General features: G+C 48.9%; 1 protein-coding gene across 1 annotated transcript in view; it reads right to left on the bottom strand.

Moving 5' to 3' along the window:
- ADISSP (adipose secreted signaling protein) overlaps nt 1-22,164 on the bottom strand; it is a 29,240-nt gene extending 7,076 nt beyond the window's left edge. The window contains exons 1-3 of the mRNA XM_070948502.1: nt 22,099-22,164; nt 7,523-7,621; nt 5,358-5,500 (exon numbers count right to left, since the gene is read on the bottom strand). Of these exons, the coding sequence (XP_070804603.1) occupies nt 5,358-5,500; nt 7,523-7,541 (162 nt within the window). The 5' untranslated portion in view covers nt 7,542-7,621; nt 22,099-22,164. The remainder of the gene's footprint in view (nt 1-5,357; nt 5,501-7,522; nt 7,622-22,098) is intronic.
- Nucleotides 22,165-23,534: the final 1,370 nt, after the last annotated feature.

The raw sequence follows: 23,534 nt of genomic DNA, 5'->3' as shown, positions 1-23,534 counted from the left end.
GGAACAGGGGGAGCCTGTTCCTAGTGTGCGCATGCACAGAGCTGCCAGAAGGCAAGAACAGTTAAAACAAAAGGGACGACTCGGGAGTAAGGCTTGGAGATGACTGGCCCCTCCCATAAGACATAAAAGAGATTTTTGGGACTACTTGTGTGCTCTACTGACTCAGGAAGCCTAGGCCAGAACACTTAAGGGATAAAAGCCGTCTGGGTGACTTTGACCAATCACCAGGAAACTGTGAGTTCTAGTCCTTCCTTAGGCACCAAAGCCAGCCACCTCACAGGGTTGTTGTGAGAAAAAAAGAGGAGGAAGGAGTATCACGTATCTTCACCAGCTTGAATTTCTTCTAAAATAACCAAAGGAGGATAATTAATAAATGAGAGGTAAACCGAGTCAGCCAGGCCCAGCCCTTGTTCACTCGATCCCACCTTTTCATCACATTGTCGGCCCCAGAATTTAGCAACTCCTTATTAAGGCGTTTCTTGGGCGATGAGTTGAGTGACGCAGACAAGAGGTATCTGCGCACGAGTCTTTTCTTGTATTTATTCTGCTTTATCTGATGCTTTTCCCTCTCTCTGTCTCTCTCTGCTTCTCGTAAAAGATTACTGGGTGACACGTAGCCTGCAGAATAACTGAGGGAGGGGAAGGACAGCATGTTCTGTCTGCAGAACGCTCGCAGGGGAGATTCGCAGTCTCCGAGGTCATGGGAGGCTAAAATATTTCGGAAAATGTCAGAAAACAGACACTGCAAAGAACCCCCGAGAAATCTACTTTAGTGTTTTTCTCCACCTTTAAGCCAGGTGGACTTCAACTCCCAGAATTCCCCAGCCATACTTAGGACCCTCGCAAGGGTCACGTGACCTTCTGATGAACGAAGCCCCTGGGGAAGCCAGATTCACTTAACAACCCCGTTACTAAATGATCAATGCCAATCCCAAAGGTGCTTTTTTTCAGGATGCATGTGGACTTTCTTGCTTTTTTTTCTTTTGAAGATGTTTCGCTTCTCATCCAAGAAGCTTCTTCAGCTCTCACCGGATGGTGGGGAATGGAAGGATTGATACTCCTTGCAGACAGCTGGTCATTTGCATCCTTTTAGAGGGTCGTTGAGGCCACTGGGAGGTGTATCTGTGTCCTCAGGGTCACCTGAGTTGTGAAAATGGTTCCTGTAGTCTGCAATTTTTTCTCTCTGGAAATCCATTCCTACTCCCACACCATTCCAAGGGGGTTCATCCCAAATTGTGTAGCTAAAAGTCCCCACTATTCCCCACCGAGGACGCAGATCAACCTCCAAGTGGCCTCAACGACCCTCTAAAAAGGATGCAAATGGCCAACTCTGTCTGCAAGGAATATCAATCCTTCCCTTCCCCACCATCCGGTCAGAGCTGAAGAAGCTTCTAGGATGAGAAGCGAAACGTCTTCAAAAGAAAAAAAAAATCAGAAAATCCAGTTGCCTCCTGAAAAAAGCACCTTTGGGACAACCTTGACCTGAATGACTGAGAATCTCTACAGACTGTTTCTCTGGAATATCTTTGCTAGTGTAAATGGAAATTGGACCTGACCTCGATGTAACCATCATTCTGACGCCTCTCAGTTTTAAGCGCGGATCAATATTAAAAATGCAGACCCTTTCAAATCAACCGAGAACACAAACCCAGATGTGACTTCTCCCCTAATGTGCTAAATAAATCCCATTACAGACCCATGTGTATTCGGAGAAATACAGCTCTTGAAGGACTCGATTTTAAGTGGGTTATTGTGTCATAAATCTATTTGCAAAATGATCTGGTTGTTTTTCTTCGAAATCCCACGAGAGAGAGAGAGAGAGAGTTACAGCGTGCTCCGAAGACGATCAATTGATGCGTGATCTTGATCATCTCTGATAAAAAGAATTTAATATTTTTTTTAAAAAAATCTACCGCTTGGTTTAATTTAGACAACTTGCCCCCAAACTCCCCTGTTTAAGAGTCATTCTTTTGAAGGACGGTTGCCGATTAAATGAACTCCGCTTGCCAAAATCTAAATAAAATATAAGGGCTGGTGAAGATCTTGGCTTATTAAAGCTTTGGCAAAAAAAGGCTGCGATGCAATTACTGTTTTTCTTCTTGATCTCCTTCCAATTATTATTTATGACTTGGCTCCAGGCGTAGGAAACCAATTGTTACACTCGTTTTTTTTAAAAAAAACAACAACGACCCTACACTGGATCAGCTTTAAATCTCCCACCGACAAATCACGTTTTTTTGGGATATTTATAAAGCAATTAATTGGCATTACAGGAAGTCCTCGACTTACGATCACCATTGAGCCCAAGATGCCTGTTGCTAAGCAAGACAGTCGTTAAGTGAGTTTTATCCCATTTTAAGACATTTCTTGCCACCGTTGTTAAGTGAATCACTGCGGAGGTTAACTTAGTCACACGGTTGTTAAGTGAATCCGGCTTCCCCCTTTGACTTTGCTTGGTAGAAGGTCACCAAAGAGACCCCGGGACCCTGCAACCATTGTAAGTACGAGTCAGTGGGCAAGCGTCTGAATTTCGATCGTGAGACCGTGGGGATGCGGCGGTGGTCGTAAGTGTAACTGTACATGTAAATGTGTTTATGAGAAATAAAAATTAAAAATTAAAAAAAAAAGAGTTGGATCAACAATCCTTCAATATTATCTCTGACTCCTCCATGCTGAGCATTGCGCAAAACACTGCAAAGCATCATTGGATCATTCACGCAAGCAAATAAAAGAACATTTTAGTAATGGCTGGTTAGCCAAACAAAGGCAACGTATCATCTGTTCTCGCCGGGCTGCGTTCCTTAAATTGCAAGAATTCTGCATTGCTTGCAGGGAGGGAGGCTCAGAAAACAAGCCATTTATTCAGTCAGGAAAGAAAAACAGACTTTTTAAAAAAACACGCACACCTCAACCACTTGACTTTGCAAATCACTTCCATCCCTCAAGCATAAATTGGACCGTAAGCGGAAGGATGAATTTGCTTTGTCAACTGAAAAGCAGGCTTGCTTCGAAAACAAACACTCACTCCCATGTTGGAAATTTAGAAATGGACTAACGGTCCAGATGGATTGGGAATAAAATTTTTTTTTGAAATTAATTACCCTTCCCCCGTGGGAAACTGTTGTTCTGAATTCTTTTAAAATAAATATACGGAGATTCTGAAATCGATTCGAAGAAACCTTCCCGTGGGAAAATTCTTTTGTTTTAGGGTGGAAAAAAAACATGATAAGATGGGACTCTGAAGGTTGAGCACTTGATGGAACTGGAAAGAACTATAAAGTACTTAATTAAAGGAGAAGAACACTTACATTCAAGCTCCGAATACGGAATGGAGCAAAATGCTCTAATTTTGGGCGAAGCGAAGGACGCTCGGGAATAATGCACTCCGAAATTAGGTTTTGAGGTTGTCTGCTATTGTTATAGACAAACTGGATTTAAAATAAGAGATTATAGAAGAGGAACAAATTTATGGGCCAAGCCCGAGATGGGCTGATTAGAAAGTGGATTTTAAAATGATAAGCTGTATGAATGACAGGGAAAGAGATGTTACGCTGGATATACAAATGAATCTGCCCAATGTCTTAATAATTAAAAGGGATATACAAATCGCCAATCCAGAACTTGTATAACTTTCTTATTTGGGGTATGCAGAAGCGACTGGCTGGGGGATTCTGGGAGCTGAAATCTACAGATCTTCAAGTCCCTGGGTTTGAGAAACGCTGGCCTGACCTGTACGAAGGAGACGAGTTCAGATCTCGGACTGCATGCAAAGGAGAGATATCAGAGAAACAAAAGATTCTCCAAATTTAGCAAACTCAATCTCCACACTTTAAGTCTTCAATTCCCAGAATTCCCCAGCCAGCCTCTTCTAACACAAGGATGGCCAACCTTGGCCACGTTCAAGACTTGTGGACTTCAACTCCCAGAATCCCCCAGCTGAGGCATTCTGGGAGTTGTAGTCCGCCCATCTTAAAGCATGCTGGCTGTTGATTTCCACAAGTCTTAAAGTGGCCAATGCTGGAGGGTCTACCAAGGAAGCGGGGGGGGGGGACTTCTCCAACCAATGGGGGCTCAGCACCACTCTGGTCTCCCCCAAGAGACCCCTGTGAAGCTGCCTCCCCCTCCGAACCCCATAACCCATCATCCCCAGGGATCCATCAATTCTGTGCCGGGTTGCCCAAACGGAGCCAGACCGAACCTCATAAATATTCTAGCACCTTTGAGCATTTGATCTGGAAAACATTCTGCTTCCCTTCCCACTCTAATATCGAACAGGAGGAAATGAAGCTCAAGATGCGAAGCCCCCGGGGGAACCGGCTGCACCTCCCCCGGTCTGTTGCCCCCCCCCCCCCCCGTCGGTTTTTTACGCCCGAAAAGCGAAGCGAAGCACCAAGGCTGCCAAGGCAGCTGCCACAAGCAATCAGACCGTTCCTGGAAGGAAGTCGGGGATAATTGGTTTTTGCATCCCAAACACCAGAAGCAATTATGCTTTTTTGGGGGTGGTGGGCGGGGGAGAAAGGAAGGCGACTGCAGAAGGGATGAGCTGCAGACATGGGAGATGGTGGAAAATTACAGGTGGATGGAGGGGGGGAGGGAGAAAGAGAGAGAAAAGGGAGGGAGGGAGGAAAGAGAAAGGAAGGGAAGGGAAGGAGGAAGGGAGAAAGAAAGAAGGAAGGAGAGAGAAAAGGAAGGGAGAGAGGGAGGAAGGAGAGAAAGGGAGGAAGGATGAAAGAGAAAAGGGAGGGAGGAAGAAAAGAGAAAGGGGGAAATGAGGGAAGAAGCAAGAAAGAGGGAGGGAGGAAGACAGAGGGACGAAGGAAGGAAGGGTGGGAAGGAGGAAGGAAGAGAGAGAGAAAAGGAGGGAGAAAGGGAGGGAGGGAAGGAGGGAGGGAGGAAGGGATGGAGGGTGAGAAGGAGGAAGAAAGGGGAGAGAGAAAAGAAGGGAGGGAGAAAGGGAGGGAAGGAGGAAGGAAGGAAGGGAAAGGGAGGGAAGGAGATAGGAAGGAAGACAGAGGGAAGAAGGAAGGAAGGGTGAGAAGGAGGAAGGAAGGAGAAAAGGAGGGAGGGAGGGAGGAAGGAGGGAGGAAGAGAGGAGAAAGGGAGGGAGGAAAGAAGTGGAAGGGAGGAAGGAAGGGAGAGAGAAAAGGAGGGAAGGAGGAAGGGAGACGAAAGGGAGGGAGGGAGAGAGGAAGAAAGAAAAGGTGGGAAGGAGGAAGGAAGGAAGGAAGAGAGAGAGAGAAAAGGAGGGAGGGAGGGAGGAAGGAAAGAAGGAAGGCTGAACCAATTCTTGCAAAGAGAAAAAAACTAACCCTGCCCCCTCCTCCTCCCCTTCCCCCCCTCCCCGTTTGCAGGCTCACCTTCACCAGGAAGTCCCCTTCCTTCTCCTGGCTGACCATCACCATGGAGTCGTGCAGCTTCTCATCGAAATGAACATGGCTGGAACTTCCTTCCACCGCCTGGGTTGTGGAGAAGCGGACCCCCCCCACTTTGGGGTTGGAGCCTGGGGAAAGGAGGAAGAGGAGGAGGAAAGCTGGGTTAGCTGGGCCGGGCCCCCCTTTTCGGGAGTTCTTCGAGCCCACCAGGTGAATTCAGGCCTCCGAGGTCTCCCTGCGGAGGTGGGAGGCTCAGGGTTGGCTTGGTTGAACCGCAGAGTGGCAGAGGTGGGAAGGATCCAGAGGGCATCTAGTCCAACCTTCTCCCATGGGCAGGGAGACCAAGCAAACTGTCCTCAACTGCCCCATTTTACGACCTTTCTGGCCACAGCTATTAACTGAATCACTGCGGTTGTTAAGCGAGTAACCCGGTTGTTAAGTGAATCCGGCTTCCCCGGGAGCTTCGTTTGTCAGAAGGCGGCAAAAGGGACACGGTGACCGTCATAAAGTCCACCAGTCTTAAAGGGGCCGAAGCTGGAGACCCCTCCCACTAGGCCAAACTGGCTCTCCAACATCGCCAGCTTGACAGCATCAGCCAGGAGAGCGATGGGAGTTGGAGTCCGTATGCAATCAGGTGACCTCATCAGGCAACAGGGTAGGAAATCACGCGTGGGGTCGGCCTTGATGACCTCCTGAGGTCCCTTCGAACTCCGTCATTCCTCTCGGTGTTTTTCCTAACCCTCCAGAAAGGACCGAGGCTGACCGGCCCACATTCCAAAACTGAACTAAAAGCAATTTTTTTTTTGGTCAGCAATTTAGCAAGTTCATTTCTTGGCTGTTTTTCAGTCCGTCCGTCCCTCCCCTCGCTACAATCAATTGAGCAGGAGCGAGAAATAAATTGACCGATAAATTTCCTGTATCGATTAAGCGTCGTCTGTTGCCACAGACACAATTCCCATCGCTCCAGCAGGCAGGAAGCATACGCTGAAGGGGGGGAACGGGACGGGACGGGACGTAACTCGCCGAAGTTTTCGGATGCAAGGGACAACCTGCTGGTGGCAGGTTCCTACCTGGAACTTTTCAAGCGTGGGACTACAACGTCCATGGGTCCCAGCCCCCCTGGCTGATGGAGTGGCTGAGATGGGGGTGGCTGGCTTGGAGGAAGAGACCACGCTGGCATTTGCCGGACCTCCAAAAAGGAATCATTATTGAGAGCTTGATGGTTTTCTTGAAGACGTTTCATGACCAAAGTAGGTAACGTCATCAGTGCTTAAAGGGAGTGGGGTTTGAGGAGGGGGAGGAGGGCTGTGGTGTTCCTGAGCATTGTTGTTTCCTTGCACACGTTTCGTTAGTTGTCTAGCACTGATGAGAGCACCTTCAGGGACCCTTCATTTCAACCCTGACCTACAGATGTTCTCCTTTATAGGAAGGAGGAGAAGGTGCTCACCATGGCAACAGGCATCCCAGTCCAGAAGGATGGGGCCCTTCTGGACCACAAGACCCATGGTCCAAAGGAAGGGCTGCAACCCAACTGGGAAGGGGACGGCCATGGCTTTTAAGGCTGAACTTAGAAGAGAAGAGGATGAGGGGACTGGAGAAGAACGGATGCAGGAACCGGGCGTGTCTCGTTTGATGAAGAGAAGGACCAGGGGAGACATGACAGCAGCCTTCCAATATCTGAGGGGCTGCCCCAAAGAAGAGGAGGGAGGCCCACCTATTCTCCAAAGCCCCTGAAGGCAGGACAAGAAGAAGCAACGGATGGATACTAATCCAGGAGAGAAGCAACCTGGAATTAAGGAGAAACTTCCTAACAGTGAGGACAATTAACCAGTGGAACTCCTTGCCACCAGAAGTTGTGGGTGCCCCATGACTGGAGGTTTTTAAAGAAAAAACTGGACAGCCGTTTGTCTGAAATGGTATAGGGTCTCCTGTTGAGCAGGGGGCTGGACTAGAAGACCTCCAAGGTCCCTTCCAACTCTGCTATTCTGGTAACTGAGCACCTGAATCTGAAACACGCCAGGCAACCTCCCTGCCTTTAGCCCAAAGGCAAAAAAAAAAAGGAGGGGGGGGGAAAGAGAATCTTGGGGTCTGTGTGGCTCAAATGGATGCTGGCCCATGACCCTTTCTGCCCCCCAAGTGCCCCCACTCACCTTTGTTGGCCGTCGCCATCTGACCCAGCAAGAGTCACGCTGTGCCTGTACCAAAACCCCAGGAACATCAGCGGGCCATGCTCCAGCAAGATGCCTGGGCTGCCTGGGGGGAAGAAGAGGGGAGGGGGGAATTGGGGATTGGGAGAGGGAGAGGGAGAAAGGGAGGGAGAAAAAAGGGAGAGGGAGAGAAAGGAAGAGGAAAAGAGGGAGGGAGGGAGAGAAAGGGAGAGAGGGAGGGAGAGAAAGGGAGAAGTAAAGGGAGGGAGGGAGAGAGAAAGGGGGAGGGAGGGAGAGAGAGTAAAAGGGAGAGGAAAAAAGGGAGGGAAGGAAAGGGGAGGGAGAGAGAGAGAAAGGGAGAGGAAAAGAGGGAAGGAGGGAGAAAAAAAGGAGAGAGGGATAGAGAGAAAGGGAAGGAGGGAAAGGGGAGGGAGAGAGAGAGAAAGGGAGAGGAAAAGAGGGAGGGAGAGCGGGAGAAAAAAGGGAGAGGGAGGGAGAGGGAAAGGGAGAAAGAAAAAGGGAAAGAGGGAGGGAGAGAGGGAGAAAAAAGGGAGAGAGGGAGGGAGAGGGAAAGGGGGAGAGAAAAGGGGAGAGAAAGAGGGAGGGAGGGAGAGAGAAAGAAAAAGGGAAAGAGGGAGGGAGAGAGGGAGAAAAAAGGGAGAGAAAGAGAGAGGGAGAGAGGGAAAGAGAGAGAGGGAAAGAGAGAAAGAGAAAGGAAGAGAACGAGAGAGAGGGAGGGAGAAAGGGAGAGAAAAAGAGGGAAAGAGAGAGACTTGAGTCAATCCCGATCTCTGCCAATCAGCCACTTCCAGCCAAAACCTTTTGCTCCCTTCCCTGCCTGGGCTGCCTCTTACCTGCTGGGAGCGGGGGGGGGGGGGGGGGGGGGGGGGTGTGTGCAGGCAGCTGTTGGAGAAATAAAGGGCCTGCCAAAACAGCTGGAGGGCGTGGAGGAAGGCCGGCCCTTGTCATCTGCAGGGCCTTCTTTACTGACCCACCGCTCCTCTGGGGAGGAGGAGGCGGCTTTCCTGCCTCTCTGTCTAAGAGACCCAAAATCCCCGGCGGATGAGTTTCTCTGCAAAATATCGGCTCCTCCAGACGTCAGGCTAAATTTGATTTGGGGTGGGGTGGGGGGGGGTGGAGGTTTTTGCCGGTGGGTGCTGCTGATCTGAGAAAGCCCCGTGGCTGGAAAAGATGCATCGCTTTAATTTATCCAGGGTGTTGTTTTGTTTTTTTTTAATTTTATTTTTTTAAATCTAATCTCTTTCCTGGTGGCTTGCGATAAAGCCCACGGAGAAAGGAAACTGTATTTGGAATAAAAACACGATAAAAAAAATCAAGCCAAAGGCCCAGTAAAAAAAAAACAACAACACCCGTCTGTCTCAGGAGCTGCAAGGCAGATTTTCGAAACGTAGAATAGGAATGGGAGCCCAGTTCGAAATACAAGAGAGGAGGAGAGGAAAGGAAAGGCGTTTATTTTCCTGAATGGTTTGCTATGCAATACCAAGGTTTGTTGGTGGGAATGCAGCCACCAGGGTTGAGGGGGTCCGGGGTTTACCAGGCTGCGTGTCCTGTGAACGCAGCCAATCCTGGTTTGCACGGCCAGCCGTGTCTGAACGTACAAAACCAACATCTGTGGTTTAGTTCCGAAAAGGACACTGGATACAGAGGCTTAATCCAATGCATAAACCATGGGAAGAGGCGGGAAGATGGTTTGTCAAAAACTGCCCACAAATCTGCTCCTACAGGGAGTCCTCGACTTACGACGCCGTTTGGAACCAGAATGCAAGGCGGTTGTTAAGTGAGTGGCGCCTAGTTTTGTGACCTCGTCTACCAGATTGGTTAAGCCGTTGTTAAGCCAATCGGGTTTCCTGCACTTATTTTTCCTGGAAGCCAGTTGGGAAGGTTGTTAAGTAGGACTCCGGGATCCTGCAAAACCGCCCTGAGTACATGCCAGTTGCCAAGCGTTCGAATTTTGATCGGGGTGACCGTGGGGAATGGTGCGACGGTCGTAACTGTGAGGACCGGTGGTAAGTCACTTTTTGGAGTGTAACTTCGAAACGGTCTCTAAATGAATGATCGTAAGTCAAGGACTATCTGTATTGCTATCATTATTATTGTTGTTGTTGTTATTATTATTTCAAATTGGTTATAATCGTGGCTCAGGCTAAGGGAGGGGATTTGAAGCCAAGCCAGAGAAAAGAAATCATCACCGTTTTTCACACTTACGACCAAGGCAACATTCCCCACGGTCACGTGATCTAAATTTAAGACGCTCGGCAACTGACCTGTATTTATGACGGTCGCAGTATCCCGGGGTCCCCTGTGGCGACTTTCTGACAAGCCAACGGGGCAAAATCGGGCAAAACTCACTTAACAACGGTCTCCCTTAGCAACAGAAATTTCGGCCTCCCTCCTTGGCCGTATGTCGAGGGCTACCCGTAAGCTCGAATTGACTTGCGATGATTAGAAAAATGATCCTTTCCAAAAACGAGGCAGCTATTATCTTGAATATCTTCCATCCCACAAAGCCTCCCCTGACCTCCGACGCACTTTAGACATGCTCAGATGCTGCCAAGAAGCTTTGGTGCCACCCCGAGTCCCAAGTACAATAAGAACCTCATTATTATCCTCTTTTGTGCCAGTTTTTTCCCGTCCGGGCATCGCTCCCTCCCGGCACGGGTGATAGCCAGCACGTGTCTGGCGAGCGAGCAATTTTTCAGGTATAAAAATAGACATCCCCCCCCCTCTCCCTGGTTCCCGGCCAAATAAATTATCTCAGCCATTAAAAACACAATCATTAAAGCAACAGGCGCACCTGGAAACCTGCCAGACACACCACCCCACAACGAAGGGGAGGGGAGAAAGAAGCGTATGAAGCAGCCAGCAGCTTTCTCGGTCCCCGTTTGGGAGGATCTGGCAAGCCTTGCAGCTGCTGATCCTGTGCGATCCGCCCCCTGTGCCCCCCTCCCCATCATGCACTCTCCTGTCCTCATCTCACCCCCCCCCAACCCATCAGCCAAACAGCTTGATGTCCTTTTATGGGTGCTGGAAAATAAAAGAGAGTTTTTGGACAACGTAGCGTAAAATGTCGCATCGAATCTGCAATAGCTCGTCGTATGTTATCGGGTTTACCTTTCCGATAATTTTATTTACGGAGGATACGAAATATTAAAAAAGAAAAAACGAACGCAACAGAGAAAATACAGATAGAGAAAAAAAATACCAAAGGCTAATACAAAAGTACAGGCGTGAACCCATAATTCATTTAGTGACCATTCGAAACGACCATGTGACTAATTTAACACCTGCAACGATTCACTTAACAACTCTGGCCAGAAAGGTCGGAAAAATGGGACATAAAACTCACTTGGACAACGGTCTCGGTTAGTGACCGAAATCTTGGGCTCAATTGTGGTCCTAAGTCGAGGACTGCCTGTCTTATCTGCCCGTCCCAATTTTGATCACTGGGAGGGCTGCAATGGTCGAAAGTGCGAAAAACAGTCATATATCACTTTTTCCAGCGCCGTCACTTCGAACAGTCACTAAACGGAGGATTGTAAACTGAGGACTGCCTGTGCTGCATTCAAGAGCGCATAATATGGAAGGTCTCTGCGTTCTGCTCACCAAATAGCCTCCTTTCTAGAGGCTTTGCACAATGAGCCTTTTCCAGAAAGAAGAGAGGAGAGGAGAGGAGAGGAGAGGAGAGGAGAGGAGAGGAGAGGAGAGGAGAGGAGAGGGGAGGGGAGGAGAGTTGAAGGGACCTTGGAGGTCTTCTAGTCCAGCCCCCTGCTTAAGAAGGAGACCCTCTACCATTTCAGGCAAGTGACCGTCCAGTCTCTTTTTAAAAAAACTTCCAGTGTTGGAGCATTCACAACTTCTGGAGGCAGGCTGTTCCACTGGTGAATTGTTCTAACTGTCACGCTCTCAAGAAAACTCAAATTTGCTGTTATTTAAAAGAAAAAAAAATGATCCACCCCCCCACCCCCCGGCTAACGTTCTTAAGAGGAGTCCGCTGCTTTGGGCGATAAGCTGGCAGCTGCCCATCCACCGATGATTGAGCTCCCCCTCCTTCCCTCGATGGGGAAAAAAAAAACAAAAAACCAGAATTTAATCTCTGTTTTCCAGAGGCGAAAACGAACGCAGTTCCCACAATTTGCACCCTGCCTGGGGAGGAGCTTGGCATGAGAACGAGGGGAAGGACGGTGAACCCCTGGCTTGTACTCGCACCAAGACCCCCTACCAAAATTAACACATGGGTGTGCGTGTGTGTAGGATTTCAGAGAAAATCCTAAATCCTCCAGTTTAGTTTAGCTTATTGAGAGAAAACAGTTTTGTTTGAGGTTTGTTTTCTCCATGTCTACTTTTCGTACGTCACTTTCTTCGGTGCCGTCGTTAACTTCGAACGGTGCCTAAATGAACGGTTGTCAGCCGAGTAAGTTGTACTCTACTACAAGGAGTGCAAAGAAGAGCAACTACATTGATTAAGGAAGGGCCTGGAGATTAAAACACAACAAAGGAACCTTTTATCATCTTTGGTGGCTTTGCCCAAAAATTAAAAAAAATTTGGATGAAAATTAGAATATGGATAACAGAAATAACAGAAGAAGAGATGGACCTAAAACCTGAACTTTTTTTTATTAGGCATACTTAAAAAAAGTAGTAGAAAAGAAATAAAATACATCACATTACATATAATTACGGCGGCGAGATTAACCCTAGCCCAATCCTGGAAATTAGAACAGTTGCCAACAGGACAACAAATAATCCAAAAAATATTCATATGTGCAGAAATGGATAGATTAACTTTAAAGTTAAACAACAAGGAAGACTCACAGCATTACAAAATATGGGACGGATGGTATGAATGGATCAATCGATGGGAAAAAAAACTAAAGTCAAATACAGCAAGAAATTAAGGGTAACAAATCTACACCGTCGTTTAAGAAATCAAAGTTAAATGTATATATGTATTTACATGTTCAAATATAGATAGATAATCCTGTTTGTTAGTTTGAGTATATATGTAATTTAGAATTGTGTTTTTTTTATAGAGCTAAGAACGTTTTGTATAATCTTTTCTCTTTTTAAATTGAATAAAGTTTGTTTTTAAAATTTTTTAAAAAATAAATATATATATAACAAAGAACGGTTGCAGGATTTGGGTTTGGCCCATCCAGACAAAAGAAGAAGTGGGGGGGGGGGGGGACACATCATAACAGTCTTCCAGCATTTGAGGGGCTGCCCCCCACCCAGACAAGCAAGTCATTAGAATATACAGCACTCCTTAACTAGCACTGATGATGTTATATAGTTGGGTCATGAAATGTCTGCAAGAAAACTACCAAGCTCAGAGGCCACCAAGAACCCACAGTCGTTCTCCTCCTCCTCCTCCTCCTCCTCCTCCTCCTCCTCCTCCTCCTCCTCCTCCCTGTCTCTGCAAATCCCTCTCCTTCTAGCACTGATGAAGATACCTAAAGGGGTGATGAAACGTCAGCCAGAAAACAAGCGGGCTCAGAGAGCACCAAGGGCCCCCCGGAACAGCCGTGCCCTTCCCGGCTGAGGCTTGGATGAGCTTTTGTGATGGCAGCCTTGCTGGCTGGGGTGTGTGTGGAGTGACTGATGCCCACGTCTATGTTCAGGGATCGAGTTCGAGTCAAGGATGCCTTTCCAAGCTCTTTGTTTTTTTCCACCTGAGGCATGAAGCCAGCTGGGTGACCTTGGGCCAGTCACACAGCCTCGGCCCCAGGAAGGAGGCAACGAAGATTTCCCAAAGCACCCGAAGGCCAGACAAGGAATAATGGAAGGAAACAGATTCAACCTGGAAATAAGGAGAAATCTCCTGACAATGAGAACCATCAACCCATGGAAGAGAAGTTGCCTTCGGAAGTTGTGGGAACTTCATCACTGGAGGCTTTCAAGAGGAGATGGGCTGCCATCTGTCAGAAACGGTAGAGGGTCTCCTGCTTGGGCGGGGGGTTGGACTAGATGACCTCCAAGGTCCCTTCCCACTCTCTTAATCTGTTAAAAGATGATTAGGGGGCTGGAGGCTAAAACATAACGAAGAACGGTTGCAGGAATTGGGTATGGCCAGTTTAATGAAAAAGAAAGGACCAGGGGAGACATGATAAGCAGTCTTCCAATATTTGAGGGGCTGCCCCAAAGAAGAAGGGGGTCAAATTATTCTCCAAAAACACCCGAAGGCAGGAGAAGAAGCAACGGATGGAAACGAATCGAGGAGAGAAGCAACCTGGAATTAAGGAGAAACTTCCTGATAGTGAGGACAATTAACCTGTGGAACAACTTGCCACTAGAAGTTGTGGGTGCTCCATCAACGGAGGTTTTCAAGAAGAGATCGGGCAGCCACTTGTCTGGAATGGTGTAGGGTCTCCTCCCTGGGTGTGGGAATGGACTAGAAGACCTCCAAGGTCCCTTCCCACTCTTGTTATTCTGTTATTATTAACTTTGATGAGTGACATCCGACATTTGGGATGTTCACCGCCGTAAAAGCCGTCTCGGTCTGCTCAGATGGCTAAAAGCGATCGCTGCAAACAAACCAAGGTTATGAAATGGAGCCATCCAAGGATCTCTTTAATATTTAATTATTAATATTTAATTTAATAATTGTTTTTAATGTTTGCATTGTATGTTTTTATCTGGCTGTACACCGCCCTGAGTCCCTCGGGAGAAGGTGCGGTATATAAATTCGAAATAAATAAAATAAAATAAAATAAATATTTCCCAGCTGGCAAAACAAAAAAAAGAAGAGGGGAAGATTTTTATCTGCATGGGAACGATCCCCTATTTGCAAGAGGCCGAAATAAGCAGCAGCCATGGAGCTAAGAAATCCACCTGCATTTCCAGGGCAGGGAAAACGTCCTGGGGGCTGGGAGTTATGGGGAGTGTAGTGCCGGAAAGAAGGGAAATTGCCCCCCAAGCTGATTTCGTGAGCCTTCGCAGGTTCTCCGTCCTGCGCTTTCAGCGGCTACAGAAAATGAAAAGCACAGCTGGTCCTGGACTTACAACGGTTCATTTAGTGACCGAAGTTACAACAGTCCCCTCCCCCCCAAAATGACTCAGGGCCGCGTTTCACACTTAACGACCATTGTGGCATTCCTTACAATCACGTGATCAAAATTCAGAAGGTTGGCAACTGACTTGTATTTATGACAGTCGCGGTATCCTGGGGTCACACGGTCCCAGTTTGCGACCGTCTAACCAGCAACGTCAAGGGGGAAGCTGGGTTCACTCAACAACCTTAACAACTGAAGGTGATTCACTTAGCAACGGTGGCAAGAAAGGTCGTAACATGGGGCAAAACTCACGCAACACATTCCTCAACTTAGCCACGGAAACGTTGGGCTCAATCGTGGCCGTAAATCGAGGATTGCCTGTTCCATTCCAGACAGCTGGCTGTCCAGTCTCTTCTAAAAAAAAAACCTCCAGCAATGGAGCACCCACAACTTCTAGTGGCAAGTCGTTCCGCTGGTTAATTGTTTCTCACTGTCAGGAAGTTTCTCCTTAGTTCTAAGTTGCTTCTCTCCTTGATTAGTTTCCATCCATTGATTCTTGTCCTGCCTTCAGAAGGTGCTTTGGAGAATAGCTTGACTCCCTCTTCTTTGGGGCAGCCCCCCAGATATTGGAAGACTGCTGTCATGTCACCCCTAGTCCTGATATGGAATAACAGAATTGGAAGGGACCTTGGAGGTCTTCTAGTCCAACCCCCTGCTAAGCTAAGACAAAATGTTGGTTTACGACTGGGGGAATCCATTCTGCAGGCAGAGATTCCCGTTCGTGTGAACGTTACAATCCAGACGAGATTTCCCGAAGGGACTCTTTCGAGATTCCTCTCTTTTCAGTTCGTTTTCGCAGGGTAGGGGTTTTTTTGGGGGGGGGGGTCTTTCTAACAAACACAGCCCAATCCTCGCCCTCCCCGGGGTTCAGTTTTGCCTGCCACAGCGGGAGGCTGTCACTTCCACAAGCCAAGATCAGCAAAACACCCAACCCTCCCTTTACAAGCTTTGAAAGCTGGCCGCCTGCTGAGAAAGAAAGTGCGGCTTTAAACTGTGGTTTAAAGGGCCGCTGTTGTTGTTTTTTTAATAAAGAGATGCAGCCACCAAAAAAAAAGGAATTTAAACGGATCGATTGCACGTTGACTGCACCGTGGAAAGAAGTCTTAAGAGGTAAACCAGGATTAGGGTTTATCTAAACCAGGGGTCTCCAACCTTGGCAACTTTAAGCCTGGAGGACCTCAACTCTCAGAATTCCCCAGCCAGCTTTGCTGGCTGGGGAATTCTGAGAGTTGAGGTCCTCCAGGCTTAAAGTTGCCAAGGTTGGAGACCCCTGGTTTAAATTATCAGGTCTGCAAGAAGCAAAAATATCTTTGAAGAAGAGCAAGAATACCGCTGATTATGTGCAAAAAAATATATTTTTTTCCCCCCCGATCCCAGCCAGAAATCCGACGTCTCCGGTGGCTGCAAAAGATTGCAACCAGATTTAAGAGGGTTCGGTTTCTATCAATTCAACAAAAAAAATTAACAGTTAGGTGGATTAACTTGATCCAAAGGGCCGAGGATCTTGCAATAAAGGAAGGACGTTCGGAAAAATAATCCAGTCGGTCTGTAGTGCCGTCCGTCGAATCGGGAGGTTTCTTGGAAACGGCTTTTGATGGGAATAGCCCAAACCCGTGAAATGTTTTGAGTTCTGCGCAGAGAAGTAAAAGGCTCCGTTTGAAGACGTCCCCAAAGCTCAGCATTGAAGGCTGAGGTGTCCCCCACCCCCATTTTGGCCAGGAGTAAATGTCACTCCACTCAAAAAGACTTCTCCAGTGATGTGAACAGGGCGATGGGCATGGGCCCTTGGGGGGGGGGGGAAGAGGGAAATGTGCGTTGTGCACACAGCTTTTCATGCTCTCCCTGCATTTGGCCTCCTGCTACTCCAGCCTTCCTCCTGCAGTCAGAAGCCTCTTCCAGCCATTTCCCCCATCATAGTAGCAACGCTCCGGGGGGCTGGGGTGGGGTGGGGGGGATATGTCAGTGCCTTGTGTGAATAGCTAAGCAGGGTAGAGAAGGAGGGAGGGAGGAAAGAAGGAAGGAAGATAAGGAGAAGGAGGGAAAGAAGGAGGAAGTAAAGAAAGGAAGAAGGGAGAGAGGGAGGAAGATAAGGGGAGGGAGGGAGGGAGGAAGGAAAAATAAGGAGAGGGAGGAGGAAAGAAGGAAGGAGGGTAGGTACAGAGAAGGAGGGAGGGAGGAAAAATAAGGGGAGGGAAGGAGGAAGTAAAGAAAGGAAGAAGGGAGGGAGGGAGGGAGGAAGAAAGGAGAAAGACAGGGGGGAAGAAGAAAGGAAGGAGAAAGAAAAAAGGGAGGAAAGGAAGAGGGAAGGGAAGGAAGAAAGGATAAAGGAGGGAGGGAGGGAGGAAGGAGAAAGAAAAAATGGTGGGAGAGAGGGAGGGAGGAAGTAAAGGAAGGAAGAGAAAGACAGGAGGGAGGAAGAAAAGAAGGAAGAAGAGAAGAGGGAGGGAGGGAAGGAAGGAAGGAAGGAAGGGAGGGAGGAGACAGAAGGAGGGAGGAAGAAAGGAAGGAAGAAGAGAAAAGGGAGGGAGGGAGGGAGGGAAGAAGGAAGGAAGGAAGAAGACAGAAGGAGGGAAGAAGAAAGAAAGGAAGAAGAGAAAAGGGAGGGAGGGAAGGAAGGAAGGAAGGAAGACAGAAGAAAGGGAGGAAGAAGAGAAAAGGGAGGGAGGGAGGGAGGGAAGGAAGGAAGGAAGAAGACAGAAGGAGGGAGGAAGAAAGGAAGGAGAAAGAGAAAAGAGAGGGAGGGAGGGAGAGGAGGAAGAAAGGAAGCAAGAGAAGCCAGCCCAGGCGAAGGCTCCCCCAGCCAGGTGCTTGTCCAACAGGCTCCCCAAGTCAGAACGCTCGAAACCCCCCCCCGCCCACCCCTCGGAAATGCCAGGGTGCCCACACGGGTGCCCGGGTGGTGACTGGCATCAGGAGGGAGCCTGCTGTCTCTGCCACGGATCCAGAAGGGCGCCTTCTGGCACTCCCGTTTTAGACCGACAGCCCTGGGCACCACCTAACACCCCCCCACACACCCCTCTCCCCGGGGGGGCTGCTGCAGCCGACCTTCTCCGGCAGCAAAGGGGAACCGGTGCCCGGTGTGCCAAAGGCTGAGCCGAGACGGAAAGAATCCTCTGGCACCTGAGTCATTGTATTATTACTGCTCTCCCTCTGACGCCCAACGACTCCGAAAACAGCTAAGCGAGACAGTGACTAAGTTTTGCTCCATTTTACGACCTTTCTTGCCATCGTTAAGTGAACCTGTTATTAAGTGAGTAACATGGTTGTTAAGTGAATCTGGCTTCCCTCACTGACTTTGCTCATCAGAGGGTCGCAAAAGCGGATCACGTGACCCCGGGACGCTGTGACCGTCATAAATATGAGTCAGTTGCTAAGCGTTTGAATTTTGATCACGTGACCACAGGAACCGTTGTAAGTCGAGGCCCCCCCGTCTATAAATATCCCAAAGGTTCTGGATCTTCTTGGGGTTTTGTCTTTTTTTAAAAAAAAGGTTTCGCTTCTCATCCAAGAAGCTTCTTCAATTCAACCCTAACCCAGAACTGAAGAAGCTTCCTGGATGAGAAGTGAAACCTTTTCAAGGAAAAACAACCAGGGAAGCCTGTGGAGATTCTCAGTCATCCAGGGTCCTGGTTGTCCCAAAAGTACTTTTTCAAGAGGCCACTGGACTTTCTGGTTTTTCTTTGAAGACTTTTCGCTTCTCATCCAAGAAGCTTCTTCAATTCAACCCTAACCCAGAACTGAAGAAGCTTCCTGGATGAGAAGTGAAACCTTTTCAAGGAAAAACAACCAGGGAAGCCTGTGGAGATTCTCAGTCATCCAGGGTCCTGGTTGTCCCAAAAGTACTTTTTCAAGAGGCCACTGGACTTTCTGGTTTTTCTTTGAAGACCTTTCGCTTCTCATCCAAGAAGCTTCTTCAATTCAACCCTAACCCAGAACTGAAGAAGCTTCCTGGATGAGAAGCGAAACCTTTTCAAGGAAAAACAACCAGGGAAGCCTGTGGAGATTCTCAGTCATCCAGGGTCCTGGTTGTCCCAAAAGTACTTTTTCAAGAGGCCACTGGACTTTCTGGTTTTTCTTTGAAGACCTTTCGCTTCTCATCCAAGAAGCTTCTTCAATTCAACCCTAACCCAGAACTGAAGAAGCTTCCTAGATGAGAAGCGAAACCTTTTCAAGAAAAAAACAACCAGGGAAGCCCAGATGCCTTTTGGAAAAAGCATCTTTGGGACAATCAGGAGACCTGGAAGACGAAGACACTCCAGAGACATCAACATATAAATGAATAAAATTCTACTGCTTTCTTGTCGTTTGGGGAAATGGGAAGGGTCCCTCAGAGAGTTTGGGGCTCCTGTTTTCCCAGGCAACGTCTTCCGTTCCACGAAGCGGGTCCCACGAGATCATCTCCGCAGAGGCCCCGTCTACGGCGATCGCTCAATGGGTGTCTCTACTCCTCAATTGTCCTCCAGGGCAGAACCACCATCCCAACTCTGGGATAAACATGGGGCAGGCTTAGGAAAAAGGAGGGAGAGGACCTTGAGGTCCATCAAATCGGGCCTGGCCTGGAGAAAGCGGCAGGGAGAAACTTCTAGAACGTTCAAGAATGAAGAGACCATGAGAATAATAATAATAATAATAATAATAATAATAATAATAATAATAATAATAATAATAATTTTATTAATTAAATTATTATTATGTTATTAATTAAAATTATTATTATGTTATTAATTAAAATTATTATTGTTATTAATTAAAATTATTATTATTATTATTATTATTATTATTATTATTATTATTATTATTATTATTATTATTATTTTATTGTCACTGTACGTTTATACACAGTATACCCATACAACGAAATTCACTTAACACCCAAAGATCAGGTCCAACACACATAACAATCCCTAAGTAAGGACAATTTGCCTGGGGAACTCATCCCCACAAGAAAAAGCAGTGGCCACCACTAGAGGGCTCTCCCAGGGACCTGGCTACTTTCATATTGTGGGGGGGGGGGGAATGGGGGCTCCTGAAGACACCCCCCCCATGTTGGGGGCAGCCCATCGCCAGATGCCAATCTGCAAGAGAAATGGCACCCAGGGTCACTGGATAGTGAGGTGGGCAGCATGTCAATTAAATAAAATAAGATAAAAGGCAATAAATAAAATAAAGATACATGAAATAATCAAATAATGAAATGAAATAATCAAATGGAATGGAATGGGGGAAAAAAACAATGAACTGAAATAAACTAATGAAATAAAACAAAATGAAAATGAAATGAAATAACGAAGCAAGTTTAACGAAGCTCATCACTTAGGGCAGTGTTTCTCAAGCTTGGAAGCTTGAAGAGGGTTGGACTTCAACTCCCAGAATCACCCAGCCAGCGCTGCTGGCTGGGGGATTCTGGGAGTTGAAGTCCACCCCTCTTCAAGCTTCCAAGCTTGAGAAACCCTGGCTTACGGAATTGAAGGCTTCTCCCGCCAACCTGGTGCCTTGGGTGAAGGAGATGAGCTAGGTGCGGGGAAACCCAGTTGCGGTTCTCCTTAGCCATGGATGGCAGCTGGGTGACCTTGGACCAGCCCCACCCGAGACCCAGAAGTCCCAAAATACCTATTGACCAACCTGCACCAGGTCCCTGGGGTAATGATGCCCCCACCACTGGCCAGTTTGGCACAGGGATTGAAGAGACCAGGCTGGGAACCAGGCGGCGGTGAGTTCTAGTCCCACCTTAGGCAAGAAAACTAGCTGGGTAGCTTAGTTGAGTTTACTTTATTGTCATTGCACCTGATACAACAAAATTAAATGCCGTCTTCAGTGTACATTATAACTATAAAAATAAAAACACAAACATACATCCTTTACATTCTATATATTGAAACTGAAAACCCGATATTGCACTATACCCTAGAATTCAATATGCCAATCACCAGGCGACAGTGAGTTCTAGTCCCACCTTAGGCAAGAAAACCAGCTGGGTAACTTTATGCCAATCACCAGGCGACGGTGAGTTCTAGTCCCACGTTAGGCAAGAAAACCAGCTGGGTAACTTTATGCCAATCACCAGACGACGGTGAGTTCTAGTCCCACCTTAGGCAAGAAAACCAGCTGGGTAACTTTATGCCAATCACCAGGCGACGGTGAGTTCTAGTCCCACGTTAGGCAAGAAAACCAGCTGGGTAACTTTATACCAATCACCAGGCGACGGTGAGTTCTAGTCCCACCTTAGGCAAGAAAACCAGCTGGGTAACTTTATGCCAATCATCAGGAGACGGTGAGTTCTAGTCCCACATTAGACACCAAAGCCAGCTGGGTGATTTTGAGCTCTCCCTCTTGGTGCAGCTAACCTCACAGGGTTGTTGTTATGGGGAAAACAGGAGGAATTTGCTGCCTTGAGTTATTTATCAAAATAATAAACAGAGGACATACGGCAAATCAATAAACCACAAAACCTTCTCCCTCACCCTATATATAAAGTGCTCCACCAATTTCATCTAGGTTGGATCAAAGTTGTGATATACTCCTTAAAGCTACCCCGACCCGTCACACACACGCTGCCCATCACCCTGGGCCATGCCGGCAGGGCAGGATGGATGTTGTAGTACCAGTTCTGCGGAAGACAGCCAGATCCTTCCCATGGGCATCGGAGGAGCTGGGAAGCCCCTCGCCCTGGCGCCACGAAAGCAGCCATGGGGCTGCTTGTGGAAGGAGGTGGAGAGGGGGCTTTGGGGTCTTGAAAGTGCCTCCCCCCAATCAATCAATCAATCAATCAATCAAATGCACAGCCAATTCTGCTGCCAATCATTCATCCCAACGGCAGATACATTGAATGTATAAATATAATGTATATTCTGCAATCCAAGAAGGGGGGCTGCAGTGGGGACGGGGGGGGGGGGCACCCAGACCGTCCCAGGGAATTTAAATCCGACAACAAAGCCACACACCCCCTCGCCCCTCGCCCCCCCCCCCCCCGCGCTGCATCAATGCACCAAGCTTTGGTTTGGGGAGGCTCAGGCTGCCCCCCCCCACTTTTGTCTGGGGGAGGCTGCGATTGCAGGTTGCAAGAGAGCAGCAGGCCGGGTGGGGCCAGGAAAAAGGGGGGCTCCCTTGCCCCCCCTCTCCCCCTATTAATGCAGCTCCCCTCCCCAAGGCAGAAATCCCAAAGCCGAAGGGAGGCTCCGCGGGCGCCCGGTTGCAAAAGGAGGGCGGGGTGGGGGGGTGGGGGGAAGCCGGGCCGCCCCCCCCCCCAGCCCCTGCGGGAGAAGCCAGCTGCATTGGAATGGGAAAGGACGGCGCACCACGCGGTGATCCCGGGTCCAAGCAGAGGAAGAAGGGCAAGAGACACCCGCCTCGCAGCACCCCCAAGCCCGGGTTTTTTAACAAGGGGAAACCGGGAGGGGTCCGCTGCCCCCCCCCACACCCTTGGGGCGGCTGGGAGTGATGGGACTTGTAGTCCCCCGTTTAGGGGCCGCGGGGGGAGGGAGGGAGGCGGGGTTCGGAGGCTGGACTCACCTCGCTGCAGCCGGGGAGGGAAAAAGCCGGACGGGAACCGTCTCCGCCGCCACTCCCGAGCCTCCCGCTCCTCCCGCCGGCCTGGCGCGGGACTCCGGGCAGCCGCGGCCGGGCAGGCTCCGCAGGGAAGGCGCCGCCCCGCCCCTCGCTTCCCATTGGCCGCGGCAACAAAGAAGCCGCCGCCCCGCCCCGCCCACCCACCCCTCGCGTGTTTTGATTGGCCGCGGCTGTGGGCGGGCGGAGGGGCGTGGCCCAGGGCGGGAGGCGCAGCCAATGGGAGGGCGGGAAGGAGAGCAACTGTTGCAAAGCGGGCGCGTGGCCGGGAGTTGGCGCTGCGCCGCCTCGAGCGCTCCGGACTGGCCGGGCGGCTTGCAAAAGGAGGGGGGGGAGGGGAGGGACAGCTGACTTTCATCTCCAGCCTCTCCCCCCCCACTGGACTTTCTCTGGATGGCCCCCACCGCCCTCTCCCCTCCCCTGGGAAGCCTTTCCCTTCGGTAGCCCTGATGATGTTCCCTAGTTGGGCCATGAGACGTCTGCAAGAGAACCCAAAAGCTCCGAGACCACTAAGGATCCCCCCCCTCCACCACCTGTCCTGCACTCTGCAAAGGACTGATTTTTTTTTTTTAATTTGATTTATATGCCGCCCTTCTCCGAAGACTCAGGGCGGCTTACAAGGCGTTAATCAATAGCCTTCATCCTTTTGTATATTTATACAAAGTCAGCTTATTGCCCCCACAAACTGGGTCCTCATTTCACCTACCTTAGAAAGGATGGAAGGCTGAGTCAACCTTGAGCCTGATGATGTTCCCTAGTTGGGTCATGAGACGTCTGCAAAAAAAGCACCAAGTTCAGGGAACACCGAGGACCCCATAGTCCTCCTCCTCCTCTTCCTCCTCCCTGCAAAGTCCACTCCTCCCAGTAGCACTGGTGAGGTTATCTAGTTTGGTCGTGAAATGTCTGCAAGAAAACCAAGCTCAGCTAGGACCCCACAATCAGCAGTGAAATCCTCCCCCCCACAGTTCTATCCAGCTCGCCGAACCTGTAGCACCGGTGGCAGGAGACTCCACCCACCCACCGGAACGTCATTACCAGGGGTGGGTTCTACTTACTTTTAATACCGGTTTGCAATGGGGCCGTGTGCGTGTGCTCAGTTCGTTCTCTCTCGGGTGCGCTCTTCTGAGCATGCGCAGAAGTGTTTTGGTGACGTCGGGGTCGGTGGGCAGCGCCTCCTGCCAGTTTTACTACCGGTTCTATAGAACCGGTGCGAACCGGGAGCAACCCACCACTGGGCATTACGTCCCGTTTTTTTACCTTCCATTCTGCGCACGCTCCCGTTCCCAAACCCTTAGCGAAGGTAAGTGGATTTTAATTTTGGGCCAAATTTATATATATTTTAATTGTTTTTTAATATTTGTATTTTATGTTTTTAAATTCTG

The sequence above is a fragment of the Pituophis catenifer genome, unplaced genomic scaffold (assembly GCF_029215685.1).
Source record: "Pituophis catenifer annectens isolate HBS135680 unplaced genomic scaffold, rPitCat1.0.hap2 SCAF_8, whole genome shotgun sequence".
Classification (NCBI taxonomy): Eukaryota; Metazoa; Chordata; class Lepidosauria; order Squamata; family Colubridae; genus Pituophis; species Pituophis catenifer.
Note: the sequence above shows the minus strand (reverse complement) of the source record. Positions and strands in the feature narration are given on the sequence as shown.